At 47.7% G+C, this 27,368-nt stretch overlaps 2 protein-coding genes across 2 annotated transcripts in view; one reads left to right on the top strand and one right to left on the bottom strand.

Moving 5' to 3' along the window:
* LOC122922194 (protein amnionless-like) overlaps window positions 1-3,337 on the top strand; it is a 43,698-nt gene extending 40,361 nt beyond the window's left edge. The window contains exon 13 of the mRNA XM_044272715.1: window positions 3,201-3,337. The gene's annotated coding sequence lies outside the window, so the exon portion shown is untranslated. The remainder of the gene's footprint in view (window positions 1-3,200) is intronic.
* Window positions 1-27,199, bottom strand: part of LOC122922032 (serine/threonine-protein kinase MRCK beta-like) — a 33,890-nt gene extending 6,691 nt beyond the window's left edge. The window contains 30 exon segments of the mRNA XM_044272446.1: window positions 656-671; window positions 673-719; window positions 1,340-1,559; window positions 2,709-2,790; window positions 3,247-3,386; window positions 3,580-3,716; window positions 3,951-4,056; window positions 5,434-5,511; window positions 5,731-5,823; window positions 8,043-8,116; window positions 8,457-8,551; window positions 8,910-9,058; window positions 10,180-10,230; window positions 11,961-12,066; window positions 12,528-12,652; window positions 13,094-13,199; window positions 13,681-13,925; window positions 15,096-15,206; window positions 15,989-16,231; window positions 18,375-18,508; window positions 18,600-18,719; window positions 20,772-20,938; window positions 21,143-21,222; window positions 21,681-21,929; window positions 23,093-23,293; window positions 25,101-25,194; window positions 26,284-26,429; window positions 26,773-26,868; window positions 26,948-27,046; window positions 27,182-27,199. Of these exon segments, the coding sequence (XP_044128381.1) occupies window positions 656-671; window positions 673-719; window positions 1,340-1,559; window positions 2,709-2,790; window positions 3,247-3,386; window positions 3,580-3,716; window positions 3,951-4,056; window positions 5,434-5,511; window positions 5,731-5,823; window positions 8,043-8,116; window positions 8,457-8,551; window positions 8,910-9,058; window positions 10,180-10,230; window positions 11,961-12,066; window positions 12,528-12,652; window positions 13,094-13,199; window positions 13,681-13,925; window positions 15,096-15,206; window positions 15,989-16,231; window positions 18,375-18,508; window positions 18,600-18,719; window positions 20,772-20,938; window positions 21,143-21,222; window positions 21,681-21,929; window positions 23,093-23,293; window positions 25,101-25,194; window positions 26,284-26,429; window positions 26,773-26,868; window positions 26,948-27,046; window positions 27,182-27,199 (3,628 nt within the window).
* Between the last annotated feature and the right edge of the window lie 169 nt (window positions 27,200-27,368).

The following is a 27,368-nucleotide window of genomic DNA, read 5'->3' as shown; positions in this document are numbered from 1 at the left end:
CAGTTCTCCTGTCTGTCTATGCATTACACAGAAAAGACAATGGTATTCATTTACTATGACCCCCCCCCCACGCCAGAAACAAGGCCCAGGTTCGTAACTTTTTAAACGCCACAGCGCCTACGTTTAGGTGCAAGTGACATTTTTATGCCGAAAGAGGAGGGGGCGGTGGATGCCATCGGCCCCAACACATTCACTATCATTTACGGCAGTTTACAGGCGTAAGGGACCATTCAATGGGAATTGTGTAATGCTTTTTTGCTGCAGGGATTAAATATGGGGGGGAGATGGGGAGGGAGTCTCAACAGCGGGGTGTCCTGGGAGCAGCTTATCATGTGGAAACCCTTCTAATTAAGTGGTTGTGCACTTTAAACAATTCAATTTTGATTTCAAGGACATTCACTGTTCTGCTGCTGGAAACCGTCAGTAAGCACAGCTTAACTACGAGAATGCGGGGGGCAGTTTGCTTTTCCTATAGCAGATGACTGTACAGAGTCTGGTTCAGATCGCACTGCCCAGAAAGCAAACTCGCCAGAGCAATCTCTGTGCAGAGACTGAACAAGCAGAAGATGCTGGGAGATTTCAGTTCTGATGATATAAACTAACTCCATGTAGAAAGTGACTTGACGGAGAATATGCAATGATGACTGACACTTACCGTCTCTGGTGACCTCGAATGACGTACAGTCCTTCTTCTGTCCCCACAGCGATCCGGTCCCGATCTAAGAAAGAAAACATACAGTAAAAAAAAAAAAAAAAATCTCTCTCATTGATGAAAGTCTAACTTGGCTGTGACCGTAACTCCCAGAGTTGTATGGAGCAGCGATCAAGCCTGGAAACTGCTGCTCACTACAGTCAACTGGACCGGGGGGGGGGCCAATGGTGACATGTACGGCATGGGATCCTTGAAGGGGGTTTTCTGAGAGTACAATATTGATGGTTAGGTCAGAATAATCAATGAGATTAGCCACCCCCACTGATCAGCTGTTTGAAGGGGCGCAGTGCTCCGTTGAGTGCTATGACCTCATCCTAGGATAGTGACGTCCCATTCAAGTGAATGGACCTGGGCTGCAATACCAAGCACGGCCACCATACAACTTACAGCGCTGTGTTTGGTATGCTGTGAGGAGACCGCAGTGCTCACCAGACCTCCTGAAACATCTGATCGGCAGGGGTGCGGGGAGGCGTACCCTAACTGATCAGATATTAATGACCTATTTCTAAAAGATAGGTCATCAATACTGTCCTCTGGAACAAAACAAAAACTTTTTTTTTTTTTTAAAGGGTAGGAGAGTAACATTGGGATGTATTAAAGGGGTGTACCTTATACTGCGGCACATACCTACAATCGCTGCAGCCACTACGGTTTTGATGAGCGGCAGCGTGCTGTCATATGCCTCCTGGGGGCAGTGGACCACCTTGTTCCTTAGGTTGTTCTTCTGTAAAATGGTCTGCAGGCCTTCCAGGATGCCAACCCACTTCCTCTTCTCGGTGTCGCTTTCTGCGAGGATGAGCAGAGAAGTCGTCGTCCTGGAAGGGGCACCTAGAAGGGAGGCTGTTACCTGTGCAAGAAATAAAAAACCCACATAGGACTGTCAGTGAATAGAAACATTCATGTTTACATTCAGAACAGCTTCTCACAGCGGAGGTTTTGGAACAAGTGTATCCAGTCCACACCATCCTCGGAATCCAGATCAAAACGTTTTACAATTAAGCCTCATGCACACGTCCGTGGAACACGGACCGCGAGATACCGGCCTGGATTCCTGCTGAGTGCAGAAGCACACGGCGTCATTGGTTGCTATGACGCTGTGCGCCCGCTGCTGTACAGTAATACACTAGTATAGATTACTGTACATAGCAACCAATGACGCCGTGCGCTCCTGCACTCAGCAGGAATCCAGGCCGGTATCTCGCGGTCCGTGTTCCACGGACGTGTGCATGAGGCTTTAAGCTCATGAAGGCCTCACCTAGACCGGACACAGTCTATCAAACACTGAGCTACGAGCAGGACCACTTCCGTATAATGAAAGCGGTTACAGTTCAGGGCTGCATTCACAATTGTGCTAGTTGATACCAAATTCAGTCCAATGTAAAAAAAACTAATCTCCACTGTTGGCCCAAAATTCTGTGCAGATTCTCCAAATCCCTTGCACATGTGTAAGCTAGCGATAACTTTCTGACCGTCTGCAGCCACCACTAGGGGGAGCTTACTGCAGACTATTACTCAGCTCAATGGATACTCGGTATGCTGTAAGCTCCTGAGCTCCCTCTAGTGGCAGCTGCAAGAAATAATAACTTTTGCACTTAACTCCATAAACATAAGGTTGGACCTCATTACGTTAAAAAAAATGGTGTTCAGGGATGGACATCGAATTATGGACTGTGCCAATTTCTGTTCACCAATTAGTTTTGTAACCCCTTTCCCTATACAGCCATATGGGTGTAATAGAGGGGTTGTTTCCTGTTAGGACCCCACCTCCTATCTACAAAGACTGTGGTCTTTCTGTAGACCCCGCAGGAGCAGGACATATCGCATTATCCCATATTCACCGCTTATAATCCAACAGGTGAAACCTCAGCTTTCTAAACCCAGACCGCACCCGGCCCTTCCTGCCAACACCAGAACTAATGTCATTAGAAAGAAATTATTTTCCACGCAGTGTGACCAGGCGCATGCGCTGTCTAACTGGGGTGTGTATGACACGTACCCTAAATATGCAGGGAATGTCCTTGCGGGTGGCGTGAATCACATCCGATGCCAAGACTGAACTCACGGAAAACTCTTCATCTCTGATGATAGCAAACAAAAAACAAGGACAATGAGTGAAAGGCGGTGAAGATAAGGGGCACCACAATCTGCAAACTGGCCTGTGAGGAGTTAATGTAACTATGCCAGTGTTTTTTCAACTTGCGGCTCTCCAAAACTACAACTCCCAGCATGACCCGACACCCTGCAGGGCATGCTGGGAGTTGTAGTTCTGCAACAACTGGAGAGCCACAGGTTGGAAAACACTGGTCTACGCACATTATCTAGTACACTGTATAGATCAGGGATCAATAACCTTCGACACTCCAGCTGTTCTGAGACTACAACTCCTAGAATCCTGCTTTGACTGCTATGGGAGCTACAAGAACATCCAAACATGCTGGGAGTTTCGAAGGTTTGCTGTGTGATTAAATGCAATTTTCCCTCTTACCAGCCATCCCAGTGAAGAAGCAAGGGTCAAGAAAGAAAACATCACACACCTAAGATCCACCACTTGACTCGCCACCACTCCAGGCTGAGTAGACTTCCCTTCAGGCACGTCATACAGAAAGAGCTTACAGTCACAGACCACGGCGTACGCCCTCTGCCAGCCTTTCTTCACACCCGTTGGCTTTGGGATCTGTCAAAAAGGTGCATCATAAACAATTCTGAAGTTAACCAATGCAACACCCCCCCCCCCCCCAGTTGCTTCGTTTAAAATAGTAGGGAATCGCTTAATTAGCAATCCCACAATATGACTGATCAGATGGAATGTATCTACTGTGAAATGCAATGAAATAAAAGTGCGTCATTCCTTTAAGATGAACACTTACCCTGACGTAGCCCTTGTAGGCAGTCCCAATACCGCGCTGCACGTCCACCCCGAGGGGTCTTTTAGACTGTTCAGCTGGAATCGGACACACTTGTGGAGAGAGGTCCTTACAGGACACGTGACAAGCAAAGGGACACACTGCCAGGGGTTAAATAAAATCTCAATTTTACGATCTAGTCGACATCATATTGCAATGATTTTATACAGAGCTTCTCCAGAAAGACAGAAGAGGCACCCCGCCTGTCCACAAGTTGTCAGGTGTTGCACATTAAAGTTATCGTGACTGAGCTGCAACACTTCACGCAACCTGTGGACCGTTTGGCGCAGTTTTCAGAGAGCAGCCATGTTTTTCTAATCTTGATCCGCACTAACCTTCGCAGGCGAAGCCTTGTCGTACTAATCCCACCATGAGGGACGTGCAGTGGGAACACTGTGTGGGGCTCGTGAAGGACTTGATTGCAAGCTGATGAGCCTTGGGCTGAGGACAAACAAATATTTTGGTGAAAAGCCACCGACTGTCCAAACCAGGCTGCTAAGCATACTGTTAATGCATGCTTTACGTTGCTTTCCCCCCATATCACATGCATGCTCTCACTTTGGCTGAGCATGCATGTGCTTTCTCAATGGAGAGAGGGGACTATGCTGTCCAAGTCACTCTTCAATCCCTATTTCCTCCAACATCTGCCACTCCTGTCAGTCATCGGGTGGTTTGGCTGACTTTGCTCTTATGCGTATGAGCACCTGGACAGTCCAGCTAAACAGGTTTTCCACATTTTAGATACTGATGACCTATCCTCTGTATAGGTCACCAATATCAGACTGGTGGGGGTCCTCCACTGATCAGCTGTTTGTGGCAGCCGTTAGAAACATAACCGTGGATGGCACAGGAAGCAGAAGACCACGTAGTGGGTGCCGGGTACTGCAGCACAGCTCCCCATAGTCATCGGATATTGATGATCTATCCGGTGGAAACCATTTAAAGGGGAGGAAGCAATATATACACAGAGTCAATACTCCCTGCTGCCTCATCTGTTCGTGGCTGCTCCGGACCCATCACTGGTTCAGGTGGGTCACCACTGGGGTCACTGACTGGCTGAGCAGGCATCTTCTGGTGTTGAGAGGGACCAGGCACCGGTAGACACAGGGAAGGGTCAGGAGCGACAGTGGATTACGGACTTATTTCTCATGAACATATGTACGAGGAGACTGCATGTGCGGCAGTTCCCTAATACATAAGTGAATGATCTCACCTTCATCTATGGCCTGAGCTTAACTCAACCCTGAGGCTGGAATCGCACATCCAGTGGGAAGGAGAATTCCTTCCTTTATATTGCAGACTACTTCTGAACCCAATCCTGGCTGGAAAAAACAAAACAACCACCCTGCACCATAGACTACTATAAAAACTGCACGTGTGAATGCAGCCCAGTACGGACGCTGCTGAAGACAGACACATTTATAGGCAGCTTCCTGGCCGAGACCGTGCTGACTGCACAGAGGCGCAGGAAGACGCACACCTCCCCGGCCACACAATATCGGTCCCTTGATAATGGGCGAGGACATTGTGTCAGCAGATTAGAGGAGAAGTGTGTGATCAGCTGATTTACTAGGAGATCTCAGCAGGCACTGGGAAGGACACCGGGATGAGAGTACACGGAATACTTGAAGGCGTACAGGTCAGAAACCAAATATGTAAAGGGCAGCTCAGCTTTCTGCTGATTTACTGTGGAGTCTGAGCTATGAACACTACATCTCCCAGAATGCAAAGCAGCTGACAGCAGTGCATTCTGGGTGGTCTGTCTAATGCCCGACTGCAGGCAGAAACTGCAACCTTTTCTCTTTTCAGAGGACATACCTTTGGGGCAGAGCTGGACAATGGAGTAAATGTTGGGGACGGCGCGGGAGGCGTCCGAGGTTGGGTCCTTATAACCTCCTGCATGGAGAGAAAACATTAATAGGGCAAACTTCCTTAGTGCCAGGGATCTGACTGGCAGTACACTCGCCAATCCTTAGCTCCTTCCCAAATTTTCCCTGCATGGAGACGCAACAGTTCACTGACTGGAACAGGGTCACAGTCACATAGCAAAAGGACGGGAGCGCCACTGTGCAGGGAGAAGGTGAACAGGACACCTGCTGTAGAGCAGGCACTTACCTCTGGCTGCTGGTCTTGGCTGCTAGGTGCAAGCAGTGATGGGGAGACGTCTGGTTTGGGGGTAGAGATCTCGTGCTCGCTGATCAGACTGGACTGTGAAAGAAGACAAATCGTCTGTTACCGTTACAGCAGACCAGTGTATCATCCGTGTTAGGACTGATCTGGTTAACGGGTCAGGGAGAAACGGTTTAGTATACGGGCACTGGACATTTTTTGCACCATATCACAGACATGGACCCATCCACAATCCGGCTGGTGCGGAATGGAGGGACAGAACCCCACGTGGTTTCTCGCAATGCCCATGTTTTTGCTCTGCAGATGGATCACGGACCCCTTCAACTTGATCCGTGTGCAGCAGCCACCAAGCATCGGCCGTGTGCATGAGGCCTTACTCAAATCCATCCCTTTCCTTTACAAATGAGCCAAGTAGGGAGCAGCTCGCGCTAGGACATGCCATCACTTTATGATCAGAGGTGGTCTGTCCTTTTGGACCCCCACGGCAGTTATATTTTGCAGTTTCTCCATGCACATCAGCACTTAGTCCGCTCATAGACAGCACTAAACCAGCGCATGCAGCCACTTAATTCTCATGATTAGTGGGGGTCCTGGAGGTCAGACCTCCACTGATCATTTAGTGACGATATATCCTAGTAAAATAGCATCACTTTATAAGATAAGAATACCCTTTAATGTAGTAGAGATAAGTGGCTTCCAGACACCTTTGGAACTGCTTATCTCTGGGCAAAACAATGGATCAATTAAAGCGATCCTCCGGTTCAAGATTTTTTTTTTTTTTACATTAACCGGGGAATAACAGAATGCTTACATGGTGCCTCCTTTTCATCTTTTTAGCTACAGATCTGCCAATTCCAGAGCTCCTCTTCTGTCCTCCAAGATGGCCGCCCGGCTTCCCACACTGTGCATCGGTAGCCCAAATCACTTCCTACTTGTCCAGCACTGTTCACATTAGCAGTGCTGACTATATCTAGGGCGGCAGGAAGGCTCTTGGGATACCAAGTGCACAGTGTGCATCAATTAGTCCAATAATTGGTGCGGCCACCTTGGACGACATGAGAGGGGCCTGGGAATTAACGGATCTGCAGCTAAAACGGACGGCGCCGTGCAAGTGTTCTGTTCATTACCCAGTTAACGCAAATTCTTCTTTCTTGACCCGGAGTGCCTCCAGCATGTTGGATTCCCGTTCCGGTCAGTATTTGGCTATGGCTAGTTTGGATTGAACGACTCTGCATCTAGAGCCGTGAAAAGTGAAGCCTAAAGCTAAATACAATGAATGCTCTAACCTTCTGCTGGTCGGCGCCAAGTCCTGGGAATAATGAAAGGTTAAACAAATATTAGATGAAATAATATGGCGCTGAGGAGACCGCTCCCTGTATTGTTATGGGCGCGCCAAAGAAATATCAGCCTGGGAATTAGTGAAGAGATCTAGGTCCAGACACAGGTTAAAAGTCATGTAAACGGTGGACGGTTAGACAGGTGCGGTGACTGGACTTACGTCTTCCCAGCACGCTAGCAGTGAGGACATGGAGGAGGTAGACACGGGAGCCTTTCCAGGGGCAAATATGAGGGAGATCACATCAGTACTAGGTACCCCAAAAACACAGGGTATGGAATATGATGTAAAGCTTCATTAAAAGTTCTGACGCTTTCGCATACACTTAATGCTTTGATTATTCACAATTTTAAAGATTTCTGCTTGCCATCAGTGAATAGGAACACTGCAGTTTTATATCCAGAAACTGGTGCATATCCTTCTGATACACATTTCAAACACCCGACAGACTCCGTGAAGAGGAAATCTGCAATCCAGCATAATACTCCCCCCCCCCCCTACAGCTGATGGTTTGCTACAGCTGCATCCAGTTTACACAATCCTCTATAGGGTACACTTGTCTGCAGCGACACACTGTAGCAAACTGCAGCTGTGTCATGAGGTCAGGACAGATTTTTAGCCTCTGATGGATCTTAGGAAAGTTGTGGAAATGATGCAGAAATATTACGATTTTAAATTAATGTAAAAAAAACAACAAAAAAACACTACTAAATACATTTCAAACGTTGCATGCAATTGACCATTTCCACAAGGTGTCGCTAGTGAGATGGTTCTCTTCCATGCGAGATATCCCTTTGCATATCCTGTTCCCATGAAGCATTGCCAGCGAGTCTCCATGCAGGACTGGTCTCTCTAAGGAGATCCAGCACCCCGCCTAAACTGCATGTAATTGACAAAAAGGGCAGATTTGGTCCCAGGAGATGTGGGTTTGCGTGTTCTACGAATAGAGCCATCTACTCACCCTTAGGTCATGCGGCAGGGGGGAGGTGTTGAAGTATTCAAAGATGGACTCGTGGAAATCTGGGAGCTTAAGACCTGAAGCAGAAGGAAGAAATAGAATTGGATCCATGAAGCAGAAAACCCAAAGCCTCCCCTATTAGTGATGAGCGAACTTCTGTTTTAAGTTCGGCGTCTAAAGTTCGGCTTCCGGTTAGCGGAGAATCCCGATCTGGATTCCGACTTCCGTTGTGGTCCGTGGTAGCGGAATCAATAATCGGCCATTATTGATTCCGCTACCACGGACCACAACGGAAGTCGGAATCCATATCCGGATCCAGATCGGGATTCTCCGCTAACCGGAAGCCGAACTTTAGACGCCGAACTTAAAACAGAAGTTCGCTCATCTCTATCCCCTATATCTCCTGTACGCACTGACCTCCATCATCTCTCCTTTTCTCCTCCAGCTTCTTCTTCAAACTTTGCATTTCTTCCAGGAGCTCCTTGTTTTTAGCCTCTGCTTCTTTTAGTTTACTTAAAAAGTTAAAAAATTTTAATGTTAGTACCAGGTCACTAATGGAAACAGTCAGCAATCTTGGTGACAACAACGCTTTCTGGTCACAGACAAAACACTAAAATTAAACATTTAATGTCTTTTTAAACCGCAGACTACTGATGAGATAAGTGGTTCTTATACACATTTGTTAACACTTATCTCTGGAGTAAGTACGGGCCAGTTAGACATTCTCCTCGGAGATGCAGGGACAGCTGGGCTAATCTCAAAACTAAAAATGTCCTAGATTAGGATTGGGGAACCCTAGACAAATCCCTGCCTATGGAGCCTGCTTCATGTCTATGAGCGGCGCTAGAACTGATCTAGACCCCTCCTTACTTCTCGAATGAGATGTTGGCATCCTTTGCCTTCCTCAGCTCCTCCTGCACCACCTGTTTGGCGCGGAGCTCGGCGTCCAGGGCAGACTGCAGCTCCAGCCGCGCCGACATGTCCAACTTCTGGCTGCGCCGGACCTTCCAGAGCGGATCCTGCAGAGAACAACACGGGAGGGTTTAATGCAACCGAAACACAAAGGAAAACTCCAGCATCCAAGTGTTTCCTTATGGGGGCTTCATTTGCAGACTACAACTCTCATCTGCTGTCCATTCTTGATGGTCATCCTGTCTGACACTCTTATTTTGGGGCTCTTACTAAGCCCTAATATAAACCTTGCAGACTTGTGGACCGGCCAATGAGGATGACCAGTGCACTGGTGGATTTCAGTCCATCTGATACTGGAGAGAAGCAGCGCCCAACGTGCCAAGTACATTGCATACTAGACATATGCATCATATTTTATATTTTGCAAGGGATAAGGGGTGCCTGGCGGCAGCTTATCTCTCCCGGCTTTGTGGTTTGACTACCAACAAGGCTGAGTGCAGCCGATTTCCTCCATGCGAGGGGAGGACTTACCGGGAGCGAGCAGGACCAACCCCTGAGGAAGTGTTAGCGCCATGTCAGACCTTACAAGAGGCGCTTTTAAGTCATTTGCCTTTTACGTATGAAGGTTACAAAGTTACACATCACAGAAGGTGGATAAATTACAAAACCAACACCAGATTTATGGAAAATTATCAGAATTACATTATCCCCATCCACCGAATTAGGCGAAAACACCAGAAACAAAGAAAAAGACCCGCGAGATTACAGAGAAGTGACGGATTCACAGAAGGTTTTAGAACAGAATTATCAGAAATCTCCAGTAATGACAGGTCCTTGAGTCATCCTCCTCTGTTTCTGGGAAAGCTGGGTGATAATAGAGCAGCTGCTACACAGTTAACCCCCAGTTTCCTGAACAGCTCATGCCTCATAGTTACCCAGCAGCAGGTGCTATTCAGGAGTCTGGAAAATGTGTGCGACAACCTGTGTTGAATCGCAGAGGTTGTCACCCAGCGTTGTCACAAGAATTTACAGCCGTTTGACAGAGGTGGGCGACCCAGGGACCGGATTTCGTAAGAATTTTCTTTAGAAGTTGTGGACCTTGTTTGCAGACGTTTTACAAGGAGTGACACATGCATGACAGCAATCCAGCGGCGACACCACAGATCTGCAGATTCCCACCACCAGATAAAGGAGGGGGGGGGGACGGACGCGACCCCACAAAACTCACCAGCCTATCTGCACTGTACGGGGCCAGGCCGTGCGAGAATGACATTTCAGGCTAAAGCAACAATCAGAACACAATGAGTTACCAGAAATGAAAGCAAAACTACAACCCTGTAGGTAACCTCCCACAAGATGCTAAAACACTCTGCGCTGCTGGGAACCCTGCTCCTACAAACTATATAAACTAGTCTGAGACTGCCCATCTGTTCAGCACATTCATCTACTAAAATACTCTGTGCTGCTGGGGACCCTGCTTTGACTAGGCAACTCTCAGGCTATTACTTCCCACAAGATCAGCACACTCCTCCTAAAATACTCTGTGCTGCTAGGAAGCCTGCTTCAATCGGATGGTAGCCACCCACAAGATCCTAAATTATTCTGCGCTGCTAGGCACCCTATAACTATGTAAATCGAACCTATGATATCCCCAAAAATCATCAAAGTCTTTTCCTAAAAATACTCTGTGCTGCAGGGGACCCCGATTTCTCTCACTTGCAACATAAAACTACTTTCCACATGATGACACCGATCTCCAAAGATACTCTGTGCTACTGTGGCACTCCTGTCCTAAAATACTCTGTAGGCTCCGCTCCCTTCATTATCACGCCTCTCCTGAAATACTTTGCGTTGCTTTGCTTCTATCACTACCACTCCTGTCCTGCTGCTCGGCATCTCTCGCTTCCTACCACTCCTGTCCTTAAATGCTATGTGCTACTCTGCTCCCTTCACTATGACTCTTCTGCTGAAATACTCTGTGCTGCTCGGCATCTCTCGCTTCCTACCACTCCTGTCCTTAAATGCTATGTGCTGCTCTGCTCCCTTCACTATGACTCTTCTGCTGAAATACTCTGATGCTGTGGTGCTCTGCACCTTTCTCTATGTACCAGTCCATGACCTCCTGCTGGACTCCAGTCCCTCCTCTCATCATGTCCTCCATGCACCTGTCCACATCATCACCACTAGTGGGTAGTACGCTGCCTCCCTCCACAAGTTCAGCAAACATCACCTGAAATAATCTGTGCTGCTGTGATCATTCTCATGTACTCACCAACTAAAATATCTCACTCCTTCCTTATTTCACTTGGGGCACAAGTATTAAAACGGAATATCTCCGATTTAGGATTAGTTAAAGGGGTTTTCCGAAACTATGCCTGGGCCCCTCACACTGATTCTACTTACCTGGCTCCCCACATCGCCCCTGCTTCACCCCTTTGCACGGAAGAAAACATCAAGGGGGAAGGGGGAGCAGCCAGGAACGGGGACCAGGAGCGGCACAGGGAGCCAGGTAAGTAGATTCAGTGTGAGGGGCCCGGGCATATGGGGGACATTTTTTGTCTCTGATAACCCCTTTAACATAGCATACATAAGTCTCTGCACTTTAGGGACAATATTCCCTTCTGATAAAGTGATGACACAGCGCTAGGATTGGCCATCGCTTTATGATTGGTGATGATCTGACCCCAGGGATCCTTTCAATCTTGAAGAAAGGTGCTGCAACTAAATAGTTGTGCCCAACCACAAGCTGTGCAGGATATCGCAACCTGGCCCCACTGAAGTTAATGGGGTCAGCTGTAGTTCCCCGCATAGTCGGGTGACCAGAAGCCACTAAACCAGTGCTGCAGCTAAGGTTACACCACTTGAGTCGATGCAGAATATATTCAATTCAGCTCGTTGCCGATGCAGTCGGTAAAGTTTTTTTTATTTAGCTACACAATGTACCAAAACACATTACTAGGAAAAGTAGTCACGCGGTGACGCTTTTCTCCCATGAACACCTGCACTTACCAGCGTTCTAGATCCCAGGCTGGAGCTTCTCAGCGTCTCAAGTTCTTCCGTCATCTTAGACGCCAAGGCCTGCAGATAACCTCGGGCGTCCTTCTCGTCGCTCACCCTGAAAAACAAATAGTCACCTATATACGACTGAGCAAACACTGCGAATGGATAATAAAACTGCTGTATTTGTCAATAACCCCAAGTCTTTTGTTGTTTAAAGGGGTTGTCCACGATTTTACTAACTCTGTATCCTTTGGCTATCAATATGTGAACGGCGGGGATCTGACACCCCTCAGCCCCACTGTTCAGCTGTTTGTCAGTACATCCGGCGGCAGAACTACCCATTGTGCAGTGGATGGAGCTTCGACCTGCGGCGCTCCTTCCATTCACTGCTGCAGTTACAACGGACGGAGCTGCGTTATTCTCGGGCAGACTACGGGAGCAGGAGCTACTGCAGAACTGATTGTCAAAGGTGCACGGTGTCACTCCATCAATAGCAAAATCCTGGACAACCACTTTAGGTTGCTGGAGAAGCTGGCCACTTAATGCGACAGAAAATGAAGGTGAAAGGTAACCTACCACTGGATGATCTCCGCAATCTGAGCCTCCCAGTGAGCGACGGATTCCTTCTTGGTGGTCAGATCCTGCAGCTCATCCTCCATTTGTCTATTTTGTGCCGTTAGTTTATCCACAAAGGAACAGAGCTGGAAAAGTCACAGCAGAATAGAGTTAGCTGAAGGGTCTTCACCAAAGGTGAGGGGATAGTGAGCAATGCACTGGATGATGGCAGAAATAATCATAACTGGTCTGTGACTGGGATCTCCGCTTTGGACAACCCACTTGAAAAGCCCCTGACCATAAGAAGAGGTGTCCCGATTCTGGAACCCCCAATCAATCAGGTGTAATCTGTGGTAGAACCTGGCAAATAACCCTGCAGCGCCACTGCAGGAAAAACAAAGCATTACAGGGCTCCCACGGAAATCAATGTAGAGCCTGTGTAATGCTCAGGTACGCTGGGTCCTCCAGAGACACCCATTGTAGTGCCTCTCCACTCTAGCTAAGAGACAAGGACCACCCAACCCCTCTACTAACCCAAAATACTCCAATAGCATATATGAAGACTAACTCTGTCAGAGCCGCCTTACCCTCTCAGTTTCTGTAGAAAGCTTCTTGTTCTCTTCCAGGAGAATGGTTCGCTCTCTTTCATACTTTTCTTTCACAGTTCCCACGGCTTCTTCCATCTCCGTTTGCCTGGAAAACAGGAGAGGAGGGATACAACCAGGTTTCTTATATGCATTGACGTCTATGGTCAGAAGACCACTCACTGCTAGCCCACCAGGTCACTCAATAACTGCTGGCAGACACTTGACTCCATTAATGGGGCATTTGGCCTAGACCAGTGGTCCCTGACCTGTGGCTCTCCAGCTGTTGAAAACTACAACTCCCAGCAGCTGCCGACAGCCTGCAGAAGCAAGGGCGTATCAGTGGCTGTTCTTTCACAGCAGCAACAGGTTGAAGACCATAGTCTTAGCCCTAGATAATAATTTATGCCAATGGAGGAGGGGGGGAAAAAATCACCATTACCCTTAGACACTACTAGAATCTATGGGGCACTTTTAGGAGAGGCTGGCCTTAGTAACAGATGACAGCTGGCATGCAATGGGTAAGAGGAATATTATCCCTATGTAGATAGCAGATGGTACCTGCGCAGCACATCATGTAATAGTCTCACCTCTCCCGTTTGGCTTTCTCCAGCTTATCCTTCAGCATGAGAATCTCCTTTTGCAGGGCGAGCTGCTGGCTCTCCGAGTCATGGATCCCCTTCTTAATGTTCTTCAATTCTAAGGAATGCGAGGTCTCTCGCCGCAGCAGCTCTTCCTCGTAGTACAAGATCTTCTTCTCCAGCTCAGATTTCACTTTGGACAGCTCCTGCTGGTGCTCTAATGTGACGCCTGATGTGCGGCCGCCCTGCTTCAACTGGGGAACAAAAAAAAAAAAAAAAAAAGAAGAGATTTTGTAGTAAATCTGAGGACATGTATCAAAATCATTTACAAGCAGTTTCATCAGGAGAGGTTTTACTGCAATTCTATCAAGTTCCTTGCATCCTTGTGAATTCCAGACCATTTTTGCCTGCCCTGATACATTGCAGCAAACTTTCAGAGAGAGTGAACACGAGTAAACACACTATCTATCTATCTATCTATCTATCTATATATACACATACATACATACATACATACACACACATATACAGACACACACATATATACATACACAAAAAAAAAAGTTCTCTGTGTATTTTTTAATCTATGTTTTTATGCACATTTTATTGCAGCACTAGAGGTTAAAAGGGTATTTCCACCTCAGCCAGTCACAGCCGAGATCAGAACACTTGTCTTTGGCTACTTTCACATTTGAGTTTTCATTTCCGGTATTGAGATCCGTCATAGTATCTCAAAACCGGAGGAAAACTCATTGTCAATCGGGACAAAACTGAATGGAACGGAGTGCACCAGAATGCATTCAATTCCGTTCTCATGTCACACAAAAAAAAAAGCACCGCAAAACAGTGTTTTTGAGTGCGTCATGGGATACGGAGCGAGATGCATCTGGCATGAAATACAACGCAAGTGAATGGTGCTGGATCCGTTTTCTTGGACAAGAAAAAAATAAAATCGGTCTTGGTTATTTTGGAGGTAATACAACTGGATCCATTCATAATGGATTCAGCCGGTTGTATTATCCTAACAGAAGCATTTTTGCTCATCCATGATGGATCCAGTAAAAACGTAGATGTGAAGGTAGCCTTACCTGGTGGCCAAAGTTATGGAAACAGCCGAGCGGACACTGCTATGTGGTTTTGCAGCTGCCATTCATATCTATGGCTGTTACCGTTACCTTGGCCACCTCAGGCTGCTGCATAAGACGAGCGCTTTCATCTCTGCTGGTCAGAATTCTCTCTGTCACTGATCTCAGATGCACTGACATGGCTTCTTGTCACACGGTTAAAGCAGGCAGAAATAACCTTATAATTAACCCATTGCTGACATGTTACATCCTCGCTACAGTCACGTTTTGTGATTTGGGCAGTAATTGGAGCAACCACAACATATTGCAAGGTATACGGATGGACCCAACATCTGGTACCTTCAGAGTCTCCAGTTCACCTTCCAGCTGCTTGGAAAAGTTGTCGCTGTGTTCCCGCAATTTGCGCTCCTTTGAGGCTTCGGCACTGGCGTCTTCAAGTTGCACCTCAAGCTGCCAACGAAATGAGGTTGATAATAATTCTCTAGTAGTAGCAACAATGACAATAATTCAGAGTGGCAATGAGTGAGCAAGGGGGTCCGACCACAGGATGGGTCATCAATATCTGATTGTTGGGGTCCAACACCTGGCACCCCGTCCGATCAGCTGTTTGAAGGGGTTTGCGGTGCTCGGATGAATGCTGTACCCTCTATAGCAGTGATGGTGAACCTTTTAGAGACCGAGTGCCCAAACTGAAACCCAAAGCCCACTTATTTATCGCCAAGTGCCAAGCCAGCAATTTAACCTGAATAGCAATATAGTATATTTTCCATGTATCATTTAGCTATAATAGCCTGCCTACATTCAATGCACTGCCTGTGTCATTCATAGTATGCACTGCGCTGATGAAGGACAGGAAAAATCAAAGGCATATTAGTACACCAAAGACTTTTTCAAGGGTGCGGGTGCCCACAGAGAGGGCTCCGAGTGCCGCCTCTGGCACCCGTGCCATAGGTTCGCCAACACTGCTCTATAGTATACCAAGCACAGCGCCATACTGTGACTGTGTGTGATATTGCAGCTCGATCCCATTCACTTGAGAGGGACTGAGCTGCAGGACAGCCATGTAACCGATGGACGCGAGGCTGAGGAAGAGGCTGCTGCGCTTGCCTGAGTGCCATGGCCCATTGCTGGGAGTGAGCCCCACCGATCAGATACTGATGACCTATCCTCAGGATAGGTCATGAATATTCAACTTCTGGAAAACCTGCTTAAAATCTAGAAAAAGTGGTCACCTCTTTTCTGGTCTTCTCAGACTTGCGCAATTCCTGACGCATGGAGTCCAGTTTCTGCATAATGGATTCCAGTTCTTCCTCCTTGTCCCGCAGCTGTCGGGAAAGCTTCTGTTTCTGGGAGCGGAGGTTGGCCAACTCATCATTGAGCTCAGAAAATTCGTGAAGGGCGAATTTCCTCTGCTGGTGTGCATCCTTCAGCTCCTTGCTCTGAGCCTTCAGCCTCTCCTGGGCTTCGGAGTGTTGCTGTAAATGAAGTAGACAGAAGGTGAATCCCTACGCAACACTGAATACGCTCCTTTCATGCCGTGGGCACGTCTCAGGAATCCCACTACTGGAGGAGGATGGCAGCGAATGAAAAATCACAAAAAAATCCCCCCAGCCCCATTTCGACATTTTTATACACAGTTTTTTTTTTTTATCCAAATCCAGAAGTGGATCCAGCAGGAAGACGACATAACAGTTCATATAGAATTTATTTTGCATATACTCTTTGCATTTACAAAAAATAAATAAGCATAAAAAAATAAATAAATAAATAAATGCATTCCAGAAAAAAACTAGCATTTCCAAGTGCAGCAATATAACCAGGGGTGGGGGTGTAGGTATGGGGAAATCACCCTTGAAATAAGTATGCTGCTACTATGTACAGGGTGAAACAAGCCGTGAATCTACAGCACAATCCTTACAATATTATTATGGCTGCAGAAATGCACGACGTAGAAGACATTCCAGCGACCGCCCACCGCATTTCATCCCAACGTAAATCAAAGTACTGCGACAAGCTCCGAGAACAAAGAGGTGGAAATGTAAAATCAGACAATGGGCACATACTTGTGGTCGAGCAGGTAAACAAAGGCCGAGGTTTACTGTGTGGCTCCTTGTGGTGGAGAAATCAGTGCTGACACAGGTAGAGGCAGCGAGTTGAGGTGAACCTATTACCTCCTCAAACCAAAGGGAGTGCACTCAGCAATGACGATTAGAGAGGAGCCACGGTGGCTGAAGCAGCGCCACTTTAGTCCATGCTTCTTTCTCAAGCCTGCTGTGAATGGAGAGCATGCCGCACATGCGCAGCTTTCTCCATTCACTGCCACAGCTCCGTGAATGGAGAGTATGCTGTACCTGTATGGCTTCCTCTCCATTCACAGAAGGCAAGCCGAACTATCAGACCTTAATGGCATATCCTACTCCAGGGATGCTCAAGCTGCGGCCTCAGCAGTTGCAAAACTACACCTCTTAGCATGCCCTAAAGGCTGTGCAGGCATGCTGGAGGGCCTGGTTGGGCATCCCTGTCCTACAGAATAAACGTCCGAAATGGGCATACCCATTTAAGAGGAGGCAGATGAACCATTAGAGTGGAATCGACCCCAAGAAGCTTAGCAAGTGGCCAAATGAATGCCATCTAAGGGGCCTCCAGCTCTAAATCCAGGAATGTTGATGATTTACAGTAGGAGTTTTTTTCCTACCCATCTGTAAGGTTTTACCGGTGACTTTTTAAAGGGATATTGCTCAATTAGCTTCACCTTTCCCTTTCACGCAGGCACACGACAGGCCTGCAGAACAGATGTGAAGCTTACGCAAGACTCAGTAAAAAAAAAACTAAAAAAACAAAACACTGTCCTCGGTCAACAACCAACTAACTTTACATCACGTATATTGAGATATCCGTCATGGACACTCTGGTGACAGGGACCAGGAGATTACAGAGACTGTCAAACGTGGGTTAATCTGAATGGTTCCTTGTGGATCATTTGTCTCTGTGTTTTGGTAATGACCACACTTCTGGCAGGTGTTGGTTTGATTATTTAACTTCCCCCATTTATTACTGCTTACCCCTTCTGAGGGTGCGGTTTATAGCTTCAGTTTCTGGACTCTGGGCTAGCTGGTTGTTGGTTCTCTGTCGAGTTCCTGGCGCGGCCTTTGCTCATCATGAAGTTAAGTGTCATCTTTTCTATTTGTATTTTGTTTGTTATATTCCCCTGTCTGTTGTATCCAGGCCTGAGGGAGACCCCTGTTCAACCTTCTGGTGGAGGAATAGGTTGTCTCAAGTCCTGTCACTATACCAGGGCACTACAGGATGTGTTAGGGCTCTAGGTTCCTGTGTATGAACCTTCCTACCATCAAGGTCAGTTCATACCGATAGTGAGTCGGGACTTGGATTCGTTTAAGGAGGTGACCTTCTCCCTTACCCTAGTTTCCAGGCCTTGTTCCTATCCCCTTCCCTCCTGTGCTCGGTGTGTGGACTGTTTCCCCATACTCTGTCACAATATCCTAGCGTCGTGACTTCACCTATAGTCAATCATTCCTTCACCTATAGTCAATCATTCTAAAATGGACAGCTGAGGTGCCGTACTATCAGGAATTCTGGGCACACAAGCACCAGACCCACCTTCTGCAGATCATCTCGCTCCTGTTTCACTGTCCTCTGCTGTTTCTCGAGGCTTTTAATCTTGTTTGCAGCCTCCTCCAGCTGCTGCCGCAGAGCGACGGCATCTTCCAGTTGTCGCTCTATCCGGTTTGAATCTTTAGGAGGAACAACGATATTAACATATATGATAGAACATACGGGCACCAACGATCACATCCCCATCGTGTCTCTGCTGCCAGGAGATACCTGAGATTTTATTCTTCAAGCGCTCGATTTCCTCATTCAGCTTCCGAATTTCTTTGTCCCGGGTTAATGTTCCCACGGACCGACTGGAGCCCTGGAGGGACTGGACCGCCTGAGTGGATTCTGGAGGTAAATGCAAGAGCAATGATTAAGAAACATTGAAGGCGTCGCCAGCATACCAATGCTTTTTGATCTTCATCCTGGAAACATGGAGGCAGAACTGCTAAGTATAATGGGAAATGGCATCCGAAAAACCGCAGCAACCCCTTGTCCTAGCAACTAGCGTCTGGCCTCCCCTTAATACCATGTACTATCCTGTCTCTATGACAAGTGTGGAGATTGAAAGCGCAAAAACTCATCCTAGCGTCTTCCTTACTATAAGGCCTCATGCACACGACCGTTGTGTGCATCCGTGGCCGTTGTGCCGTATTCCGTTTTTTTTCACGGACCCATTGACTTTCAATGGGTCCGTGGGAAAAAAAAAAAAAAAATCGGAAAATGCACCGTTTGGCAGCCGCATCCGTGATCCGCGTTTCCTGGCCGTGAAAAAAATATGACCTGTCCTATTTTTTTCACGGCCAACGGTTCACGGACCCATTCAAGTCAATAGGTCAGTGAAAAATCACGGATGCACACAAGATTGTCATCCGTGTCCGTGATCCGTGTCCGTTTTTTCCTATCATTTCAATGGCAAACTGACTTAGATTTTTTTTTTCATTTTTCATGTCCGTGGATCCTCCAAAAAACAAGGAAGACCCACGGACGAAAAAACGGTCACGGATCACGGACCCCGTTTTTGCGGACCGTGAAAAAATACTGTCGTGTGCATGAGGCCTAAAGGGGTTCTCTCACTTCAGCAAATGGCATTTAACATGTAGAGAAAGTCAAAGGGGTTGCCTCATCATAGACAATGGGGGCATATCGCTAGGATATCCCCTCTTTGTCTGATAGGTGTGGGACCCGCACCTACAAGGAGAACAGAGCCGGGGAGAGTTGTGGCTGGAGGACCCGGGTTTCCAGAGGTCCGTCCACCACCAGGCGCTGCTCCCTGCCTCTCCCATTGAAGTGAATGGGAGCGCACCGCGCATGCGCGGCCACCGCTCCCATTCATTTCTATGGAGCCGACGGAAATAGCCGAGCCAGTGCTCGGCTATTTTCGGGGGCTCCATAGAAATTAATGGAGGGCGGCAGCGCATGCGCAGTGCGTCAACTTTCTCCATTCCGTTCTCCTTGTAGGTGCGGGTCCCAGAGGTGGGACCCGCACCTATCAGACAATGGGGGCATATCCTAGCGATATGCCCCCATTGTCTAAGATGGGATAACCTCTTTAATACAAGGCACTTACTAATGTATTGTGATTCTTCATAATGCCTCCTTTACTGGCCTGATTTATTTTTCCATCACATTAGACACTGCTCGTTCCCAGGGGTTATGACCGCCCTGCAATCCAGCACCAGTGGTCGTGCTTGCACACTATAGGAAAAAGCTCCAGTCTCTCTGGTGGCAGGGACCTTGGGCATGCATGCGCTCCTGTTTCAGCTACCTTGTACCGGCTCTGCAGGGTGGCCATGACCCCTGGATATGAGCCGTGTATAATGTGACGGAAATTGAATCCAGCCAGCAAAGGAAGTAATATGGACAATCACAATACATTAGTAAGTGGTTTGTATTAACTTTCTCTACATGATAATTTGCTTAAGTGAGACAGCCCCTTTAAAAGTTGACATTTCCTAGATGCACACGATTTTCCAGATTGAAGCCAAGTCTGCAAACCGCACATCATGCCTCAGCATCCCCTGGGAGTCTGCAAGGGAAATACTCCATAAAGGACTCCTGGGGGACCCTGCAGCTATGCTGTATGTCCAGGCTTAGCTGCAAGTAGGGTACATCTCAGAACTCGAGAAGTTTAATGTGGGTATCAGACACAATGCACACAAGGCTAGTGGACTGTTAGGATCCCTTTAAGTTATTCCTGTACTTCTGGGACCACACTCTTCTCTCAGGATCAGAGGGTAGTATAGCGTTCAGTCAAACTGTCTTTGCCAACAAGGTACATTTTTAGAACATGTGGAACATGTATGTGCATCCTCTGCTCCACAGAGAATTTGGGGTGACATGGGGGCCACCTATTCTCATGATCAATGTGGAGCCCAGCGCTCGGGGTCTCTTACTAACCCTGTAGCTTCCTGTTCAGCTCCAGCTTCTCCTGCTCCAGTCTCCGGATCCTGCGCTCGTAGGCGTCGATCTGCAGGCTGTTCTCCAGGCCGCGCTGCACGTCCTCGTCTTTGGTCACTGCGTTTGTGTGGATAATGTCCTTCAAGGAGCCTCGGTCAGAAAAGCAGCTGAAAAAACAAAGTAATTGGACTAAGGAGATATGGGCTAAGTGTGTAACCATTATGGGGGTGACCAGCACATTCCCCAGGCAGTTCTCCCATAATACCAGGACCACGTGGCTGCTATAGGGATGAGGGTGTTCTCTTATGACCCTCATTCCACTAAAGTGGCGGCAGCGGATCACTGCAGATACCTTTCATAAGAGGGTTTACCTGTCAGTCGTGTATGTGAACCCCACGAACGGTAGGTGGAACCCTGAAAATCCACTGTGTGTACTTGGGGGGACCATTTCCTGTAATGGATAAGGAACATTAGAGCTATATGGCTAAATACATAATACATAAAAATAAAGGTCTGTATTGTCTATTGGTGTTCCATTTCCTGTCCCTTCCCATGCTTTACACTGCAGCTCTGCTTGTTCAGATTGTCTGCTGTGAAAAATGTGGAGCAACAAGGACAGAATGACTAGAGCTACAACTGAACCAGCAGAGCGAAAAAGAGCGAAAAAGAAGGGCCCCGCTGCAAACACATTCATGCCTGTTCTTTACCCTGAATGCCCTGTACCCCACAGCACTGGACGCAGCCCTCATTCAGAGGTCCCTGGCTACCACTCCATTAGCTAAACATGCCTTAAAGGGGCAGGCTAGTTCTGGACAACAGCTTTAAAATATGCTTCCACCCCATCTTCCATATTGAGGTCATGACACCCTCCATATTGCATTGAGATCACCCCCATCCTCCGATACTTACAGGATTGCGGAGGATGTCATCATCCACATCAAAGTTGGAAGTGTCGGAAGGACTGCTGACGTCGGGAATGTACGGGGCCTCCATGTTGCGGATGTTTTCCCAGTCGATCCCTTCAAAAAACGTGTGGGTCTTGAAGTCGTCAATCCCGTTCTGGCCGAGCCTGCGCTCTCGGCTGCAGATCAACCTCTGGATGAGATCCTTGGCGGTTTCCGACACGTCGGCGATGTGAGAGGGGAACTGGAATCTCTCCTGAAAGAATGAGGGTGGAGGGGGAGGATCAGAGACTATCTCTCATACGTGATCAGGAGGGACTGCAGGACAGTTGATTTGGGGGGGGGTGGGGGGGGGGGGTGTATGGGGTGTCAGACCACCCGCCTATCAGATACTGATGTCCGATCTTAAGGATAGGCATCATTAGTAAAATCCTGGAAAACCCCTTTAACCCTTTCTTGGCATAGCAATTTTCTGTTTTGCGATTTAGTTTTTTACTCTTCCCTCCCGGAGCCGTAACTTTATTTCTACGTTCACATAGCCGTACGAGATGCAATTTATAATGGCTCAATCTAATACTGCATACGATGCAGTGGGAAGCTGGAAAATAATTCCAAATGTGGTGGAATTGGGGAAAAAAAAACACAATTGAGTTGGTAAAACCAACCTGTTTCCTTCATTGTCCAGGTCAGTGCGATTACAGCAATACCACATTCACACAGTTTTTGGGGGGTTTAACACTGAAATATATATATTTTTTTCATTGCATCGCCATATTCTCACCCCTGTTACTTTTTTCTATTTCCATTCGCAGAGCTCTGCAAGGGCTCATTTTTTGCGGGGCGATCTGTAGTTTTTAGTGATGCCATATTGGAGAGTGTGCGACAATTTGAGCGATGGAAAAAAAAAAAAGGGAATCAACCATTTAGATTTTTTTCCCGCCAGCTGCAATACAGCATCCAGTATGAGAGCCAATGGAGCGATGGCCGAGCATACTCTGTCACTCCAGTGCTGGCGATTGGTAGGGGGTCCTAGTATTTAGGCCCTCACAGATCTATTCATCACCTATCCCTTTAAATAAAGCATGTCCCTAAATAGACCATGAGAGGTGTGGTAGAGGGAGGATTCTGTCACTTAGATTAGTTGCCAGGAAGAGCTAAGAGGGCGATGAAGGACCCTCCTGTTCACCAAGAAATGAGTCCCATAGGAGCCAATATGGCTGACATTGGCAGTCAAGCACAGACAGCTGAGGCGAAAAATTAGAGACTTCAATAGTCTGCAACCTGGGGCTCTCTATCCTCTGAGAAACTACAACTCCTTGCATGCTGAGAGTTGTAGTTCTACGGTGGCTGGAGACGAGTCATTACAATGGCAGCCTGATCACCACGGTGGCCAACCAGATAACCAGGATTACTGCTCACCTCATGGTTCATGATCTTTCCATAGGTCTCCACCAGAGACTCGGCGTAGAAAGGGGTTTCCCCATATAACATTTCATACATGCAGACCCCCAGAGACCACCAGTCACACTCTGGACCGTATTTCCCCATCCCGTCCTCCATAGCTTGTAAGATTTCCGGGGAGATGTAGTCCGGGGTCCCCACTGCTACAGAAGACTGCACCTATACAGGTGTAAACAGACGATTAGTTAGAGCGGTGACGGAGGTTTCCCTTACGTACATAAAAGCTATACTTTGAATTTCCATTCAGCGACAGTAAGCAGGAGATTAAAAATGGTAGCGTTTAGGCAGTGAAGAAGCTGAAAACCAAACTATGCCTAATTCATAACTAAAAGTCCGCTACAATTGTAACCAGCCTAGTCAATCCTGTGGACTCCCGAATGATACATTGTGGCAAACTATTAGGGAGATTTGTGATAGTCGTCGACTGGAAAGTAGCAAACCTTCATACGAGTTGCTAGCCGCTGGATGTCTTCATTCAGTGACAGCAAGCAGGAATCTTTTAAACAGTATAGGACTGAAACACCAAGTATATGGGAAAGTTGCAGAAATTTTCATTACGCTTCGCTTAAAGGGGTTCTCTGGGAATAATGATTTATTTGTATTTTTTGGCAAGTGCCCGCAGTCCGCCTCTGTACACAGAAGGGTTATACTTACCTGCTCTCCACCGCTCTGGTCCTCTGTGCCGTCTCCTGCATGTTCCGGCCCTGTACAGCGCTTACATCCGCGCGCAGTATGGTCACATGCTTCGCTGCAGCCAATGACTGGCTTAAGCAGCGATGTGGCCACAAACAGCACATTACCGGTGAAGCGGGAACATGCGGGAGGCAGCACAGAGGATCGGAGCACCGGGGAGCAGGTAAGTATGAATTCTCTTTACGGAGGCAGGATGGGGGCACTTACAAAAAAATAAATAAGAGAATCCCTTTAAAGGGACTCTGTCACCAGTTTCTAACCCCCCCTTTTAAAACTATTGTTCTCTCCATGGTGCCCTTGTCATTACAAAGCTGTTGTTATAAGATAAATCCGCCTCCGGCTCTCCTCAGTGCCCCCTCCTCCTTTTCAAAGATCCCGCGCTTGCGCACAGGCCTGTGCCTGATGCGCCCGTGCAGACTTTTAGATTCTGCCTCGTTGAGCGAAGTGCGCATGCGCACGAACATGCGCGAATGCGTGCGCGCTTCGCTCAACGAGGCAGAATCTAAAAGTCCGCACGGGCGCATCAGGCACAGGCCTGTGCGCGCGCGGGATCTTTGAAAAGGAGGAGGGGGCACTGAGGAGAGCCGGATTTCATTACATCCAGGTGGCGCTGAAAGGATCATGGGAGGAGCTGGGCACCAACGGCGGCGGCGGAGAGCGGCAGATTCAGACCCTCAGAAACGCCCTGGGCACCTTATCCAGAGGATTGACAGGTTAGATAAAAGCGATTTTTATCAAAACTAGACGGCGGATTTATCTTATAACAACAGCTTTGTAATGACAAGGGCACCATGGAGAGAACAATAGTTTTAAAAGGGGGGGTTAGAAACTGGTGACAGAGTCCCTTTAAGCTTCAGTTAGATATAAACAGAAACCCTCAAGTCTCTCCACCTCGATATATAGGGGGAGCAGCGCTGCAGTACAAGGTGTATGGAGCGGCGGTAACCCGGTGTCTGGTTCCGCTGATCGGATATCGATGAGCTATCCTAGGGATAGGTCATCAACGGTACAGTCCTGATCTAGCAAAGCAAAAAAAAAAAAAAAGAGAGGCGGCACTCCTAAATTATGCAAATCCAGTAGTGATTTTAATCCATATGCATTAGGAGTGCCGCTTCTCTTGCTGGACTCTACATTGGGGGTCGGTTGGACCAAACCCTCCGAGGCGTGCACCCACCCATGTTGTATCTGTGGGACTGCGACCAACAAGTATATTTGCTTTCCCTTGAAGTGCCTGAGGGGAATAGTCAGTCCTACAGACACGCGTGTTACTTACGGTGCCGTCATCATTCATCTTTAAGCAAGACCCAAAGTCCGCCAGGCGAATATGGCCGTTCATGTCCAGAAGGACGTTGTCCGGTTTGATATCCCTGGAGGAAAAGGAAAGACGGAATAAGCGAAGGATGACACCTCAGTGCCCAGCCAGGCGCCAACCACCGAAATGACCTATACCTCCACTAGTCACAGCCAAAGCTGCATGTAAAACTTCCTGTCACTTGGAATGTACAGTCATTGTCCCATGGCCCATATGTACTATAATTTGTGCCGAAACTTGTGTAAATCATAGCACTGGCGCAGACACAGGCAGAAGATGGGCCAAATTTATCAGTTTGTTGCACCTCTCGCCTGCGCAGGTTGGACTATCATTGAAAAACAAAGCGGCCCTGCAGCACTGTGGGAGATATGCACCTGGAGCATGATATGCGCAGACTCTAAACCAGCAGGGCATACAGGGAGACACAGCGAGCAGAATACTCAATGAAGCTTTGGATGCGAGTGGAGTATATGGCATGATCGGCAAAAAAATCTCTGCAATGTCACCTGACGTAGACTGGATTAATTATATCCCGGGGTCGAGCCTCATGATGGCCGCACTGCTCGGCGGAGCCTTGATTCACGAAAAGCGCAGAAAGGACTCCCCCGACGTCCAGAGCACAGAGGACGCCCCCGACGTCACCCAGCGAGTGGCAGCTGTGGACTCTTATCAGCCAGTACAGAGGCTACACCTTCAGGGACCGGTACATCCACATGCGTGAGGGATAGCTTATCACCTCCAGATTTAGGGCTAGTGTCCCTTGAAAAGGGGGAGACACCCCTGCTTTGTTGAAGGGCTTCATGTGGGCGGAGAGACAGACAACACATGTACACAGTGACTGCACCAGCAGAATAGTGAGTGCAGCTCTGGAGTATAATACAGGATGTAACTCAGGATCAGTGCAGGATAAGTAATGTAATGTATGTACACAGTGACTGCACCAGCAGAATAGTGAGTGCAGCTCTGGAGTATAATACAGGATGTAACTCAGGATCAGTACAGGAGAAGTAATGTATGTACACAGACTCCACCAGCAGAATAGTGAGTGCAGCTCTGGAGTGTAATACAGGACTGAAATTTTTTATAGAGATATATGAAATGTAAAGTTGTGATAGGAGGAGGGGATACTCCTGTCAGATGTTACCTGTGCACATAATGCAGCTGATGAATCGAGTGTAGGGCGAGCACCATCTCAGCCAGATAAAACTTGGCCATGTCCTCGGGGAGGCGGTCCTCAAATTTACTAAGCAGTGTTAGAAGGTTCCTCCTACATTAATCCATGACTAAATACTGGAAAAAACAGACACAAGAGTCATCAATACCAACCGTCTACAATGTGCAGCTTAAGATATAACACAGGAGGACGGCCTGTGTCTCATTCCTCCTGTTGCTTTGTAAATTAAAGGGGAATTACAAATTTAAAATGGGGTGAGCTGGGCCCCATGGTGGGGTGCATAAGAGCGAGGACCCCCACTGCTCCCCAGAGCTCATAAACACCCCCCCTCTAGCATTGTTTGGAGGGGGGCTGGAACACACAATGTCTGTTATATTGTTCCACTCTGACACAAAAGGAAACAATGTATGTAAATATCTCCATTCATTCCTTACAAACATAAATGCATCTGAAAATTACCAGATAGTTTTCATCCTGGAAGGCGTAATGTAAGGTGGTGATCCACTGACAGTCCCCATAGACCAGCACGTTCCTCTCCTCCCGGAAGCAGGCTGTCTGCAAGAGGAAGGAAAAGCGCTGAGTGACAACACGAGACGTCTCCCCACCCGACACCTATATTAAAGGGGGCACTTACTTCTGCTCTTTTCAGCATCTCCCATTTGTTCAGGATCTTCATGGCGTAGATGCGCTCCGTGCTCTTCATTCGCACCACAGCGACCTGAGGAAACAAATCCTAGTGAGCCTTGTCCAGAAAGAAGAAAATGTCACATTTAACGCCGAGTCCCCAGTCGGAACAGAGTCGTCACAACCATCTGCACGGGGCCTAGCAACGGATTTCATCCGAGGTGACCACCCTGACCCCACACACATGGGAGCTCGCAGCCATCAGAACTGAAGCCTAGTTTAATGGGAAGGCGTTACAGCCCATATTATACTCTGGAGCCGCATTCACAATTCAGTGCCCAAATCTCCAAGCGTTCCTGCTTCTTCAGTGTCTGCACGGAGCTTGCTGTGGTGATCTGGAGTTTGTATTATAAGTGAAGAGGATGTTTTCG

Source organism: Bufo gargarizans, chromosome 11, assembly GCF_014858855.1.
Source record: "Bufo gargarizans isolate SCDJY-AF-19 chromosome 11, ASM1485885v1, whole genome shotgun sequence".
Lineage (NCBI taxonomy): Eukaryota > Metazoa > Chordata > Amphibia > Anura > Bufonidae > Bufo > Bufo gargarizans.
Note: the sequence above shows the minus strand (reverse complement) of the source record. Positions and strands in the feature narration are given on the sequence as shown.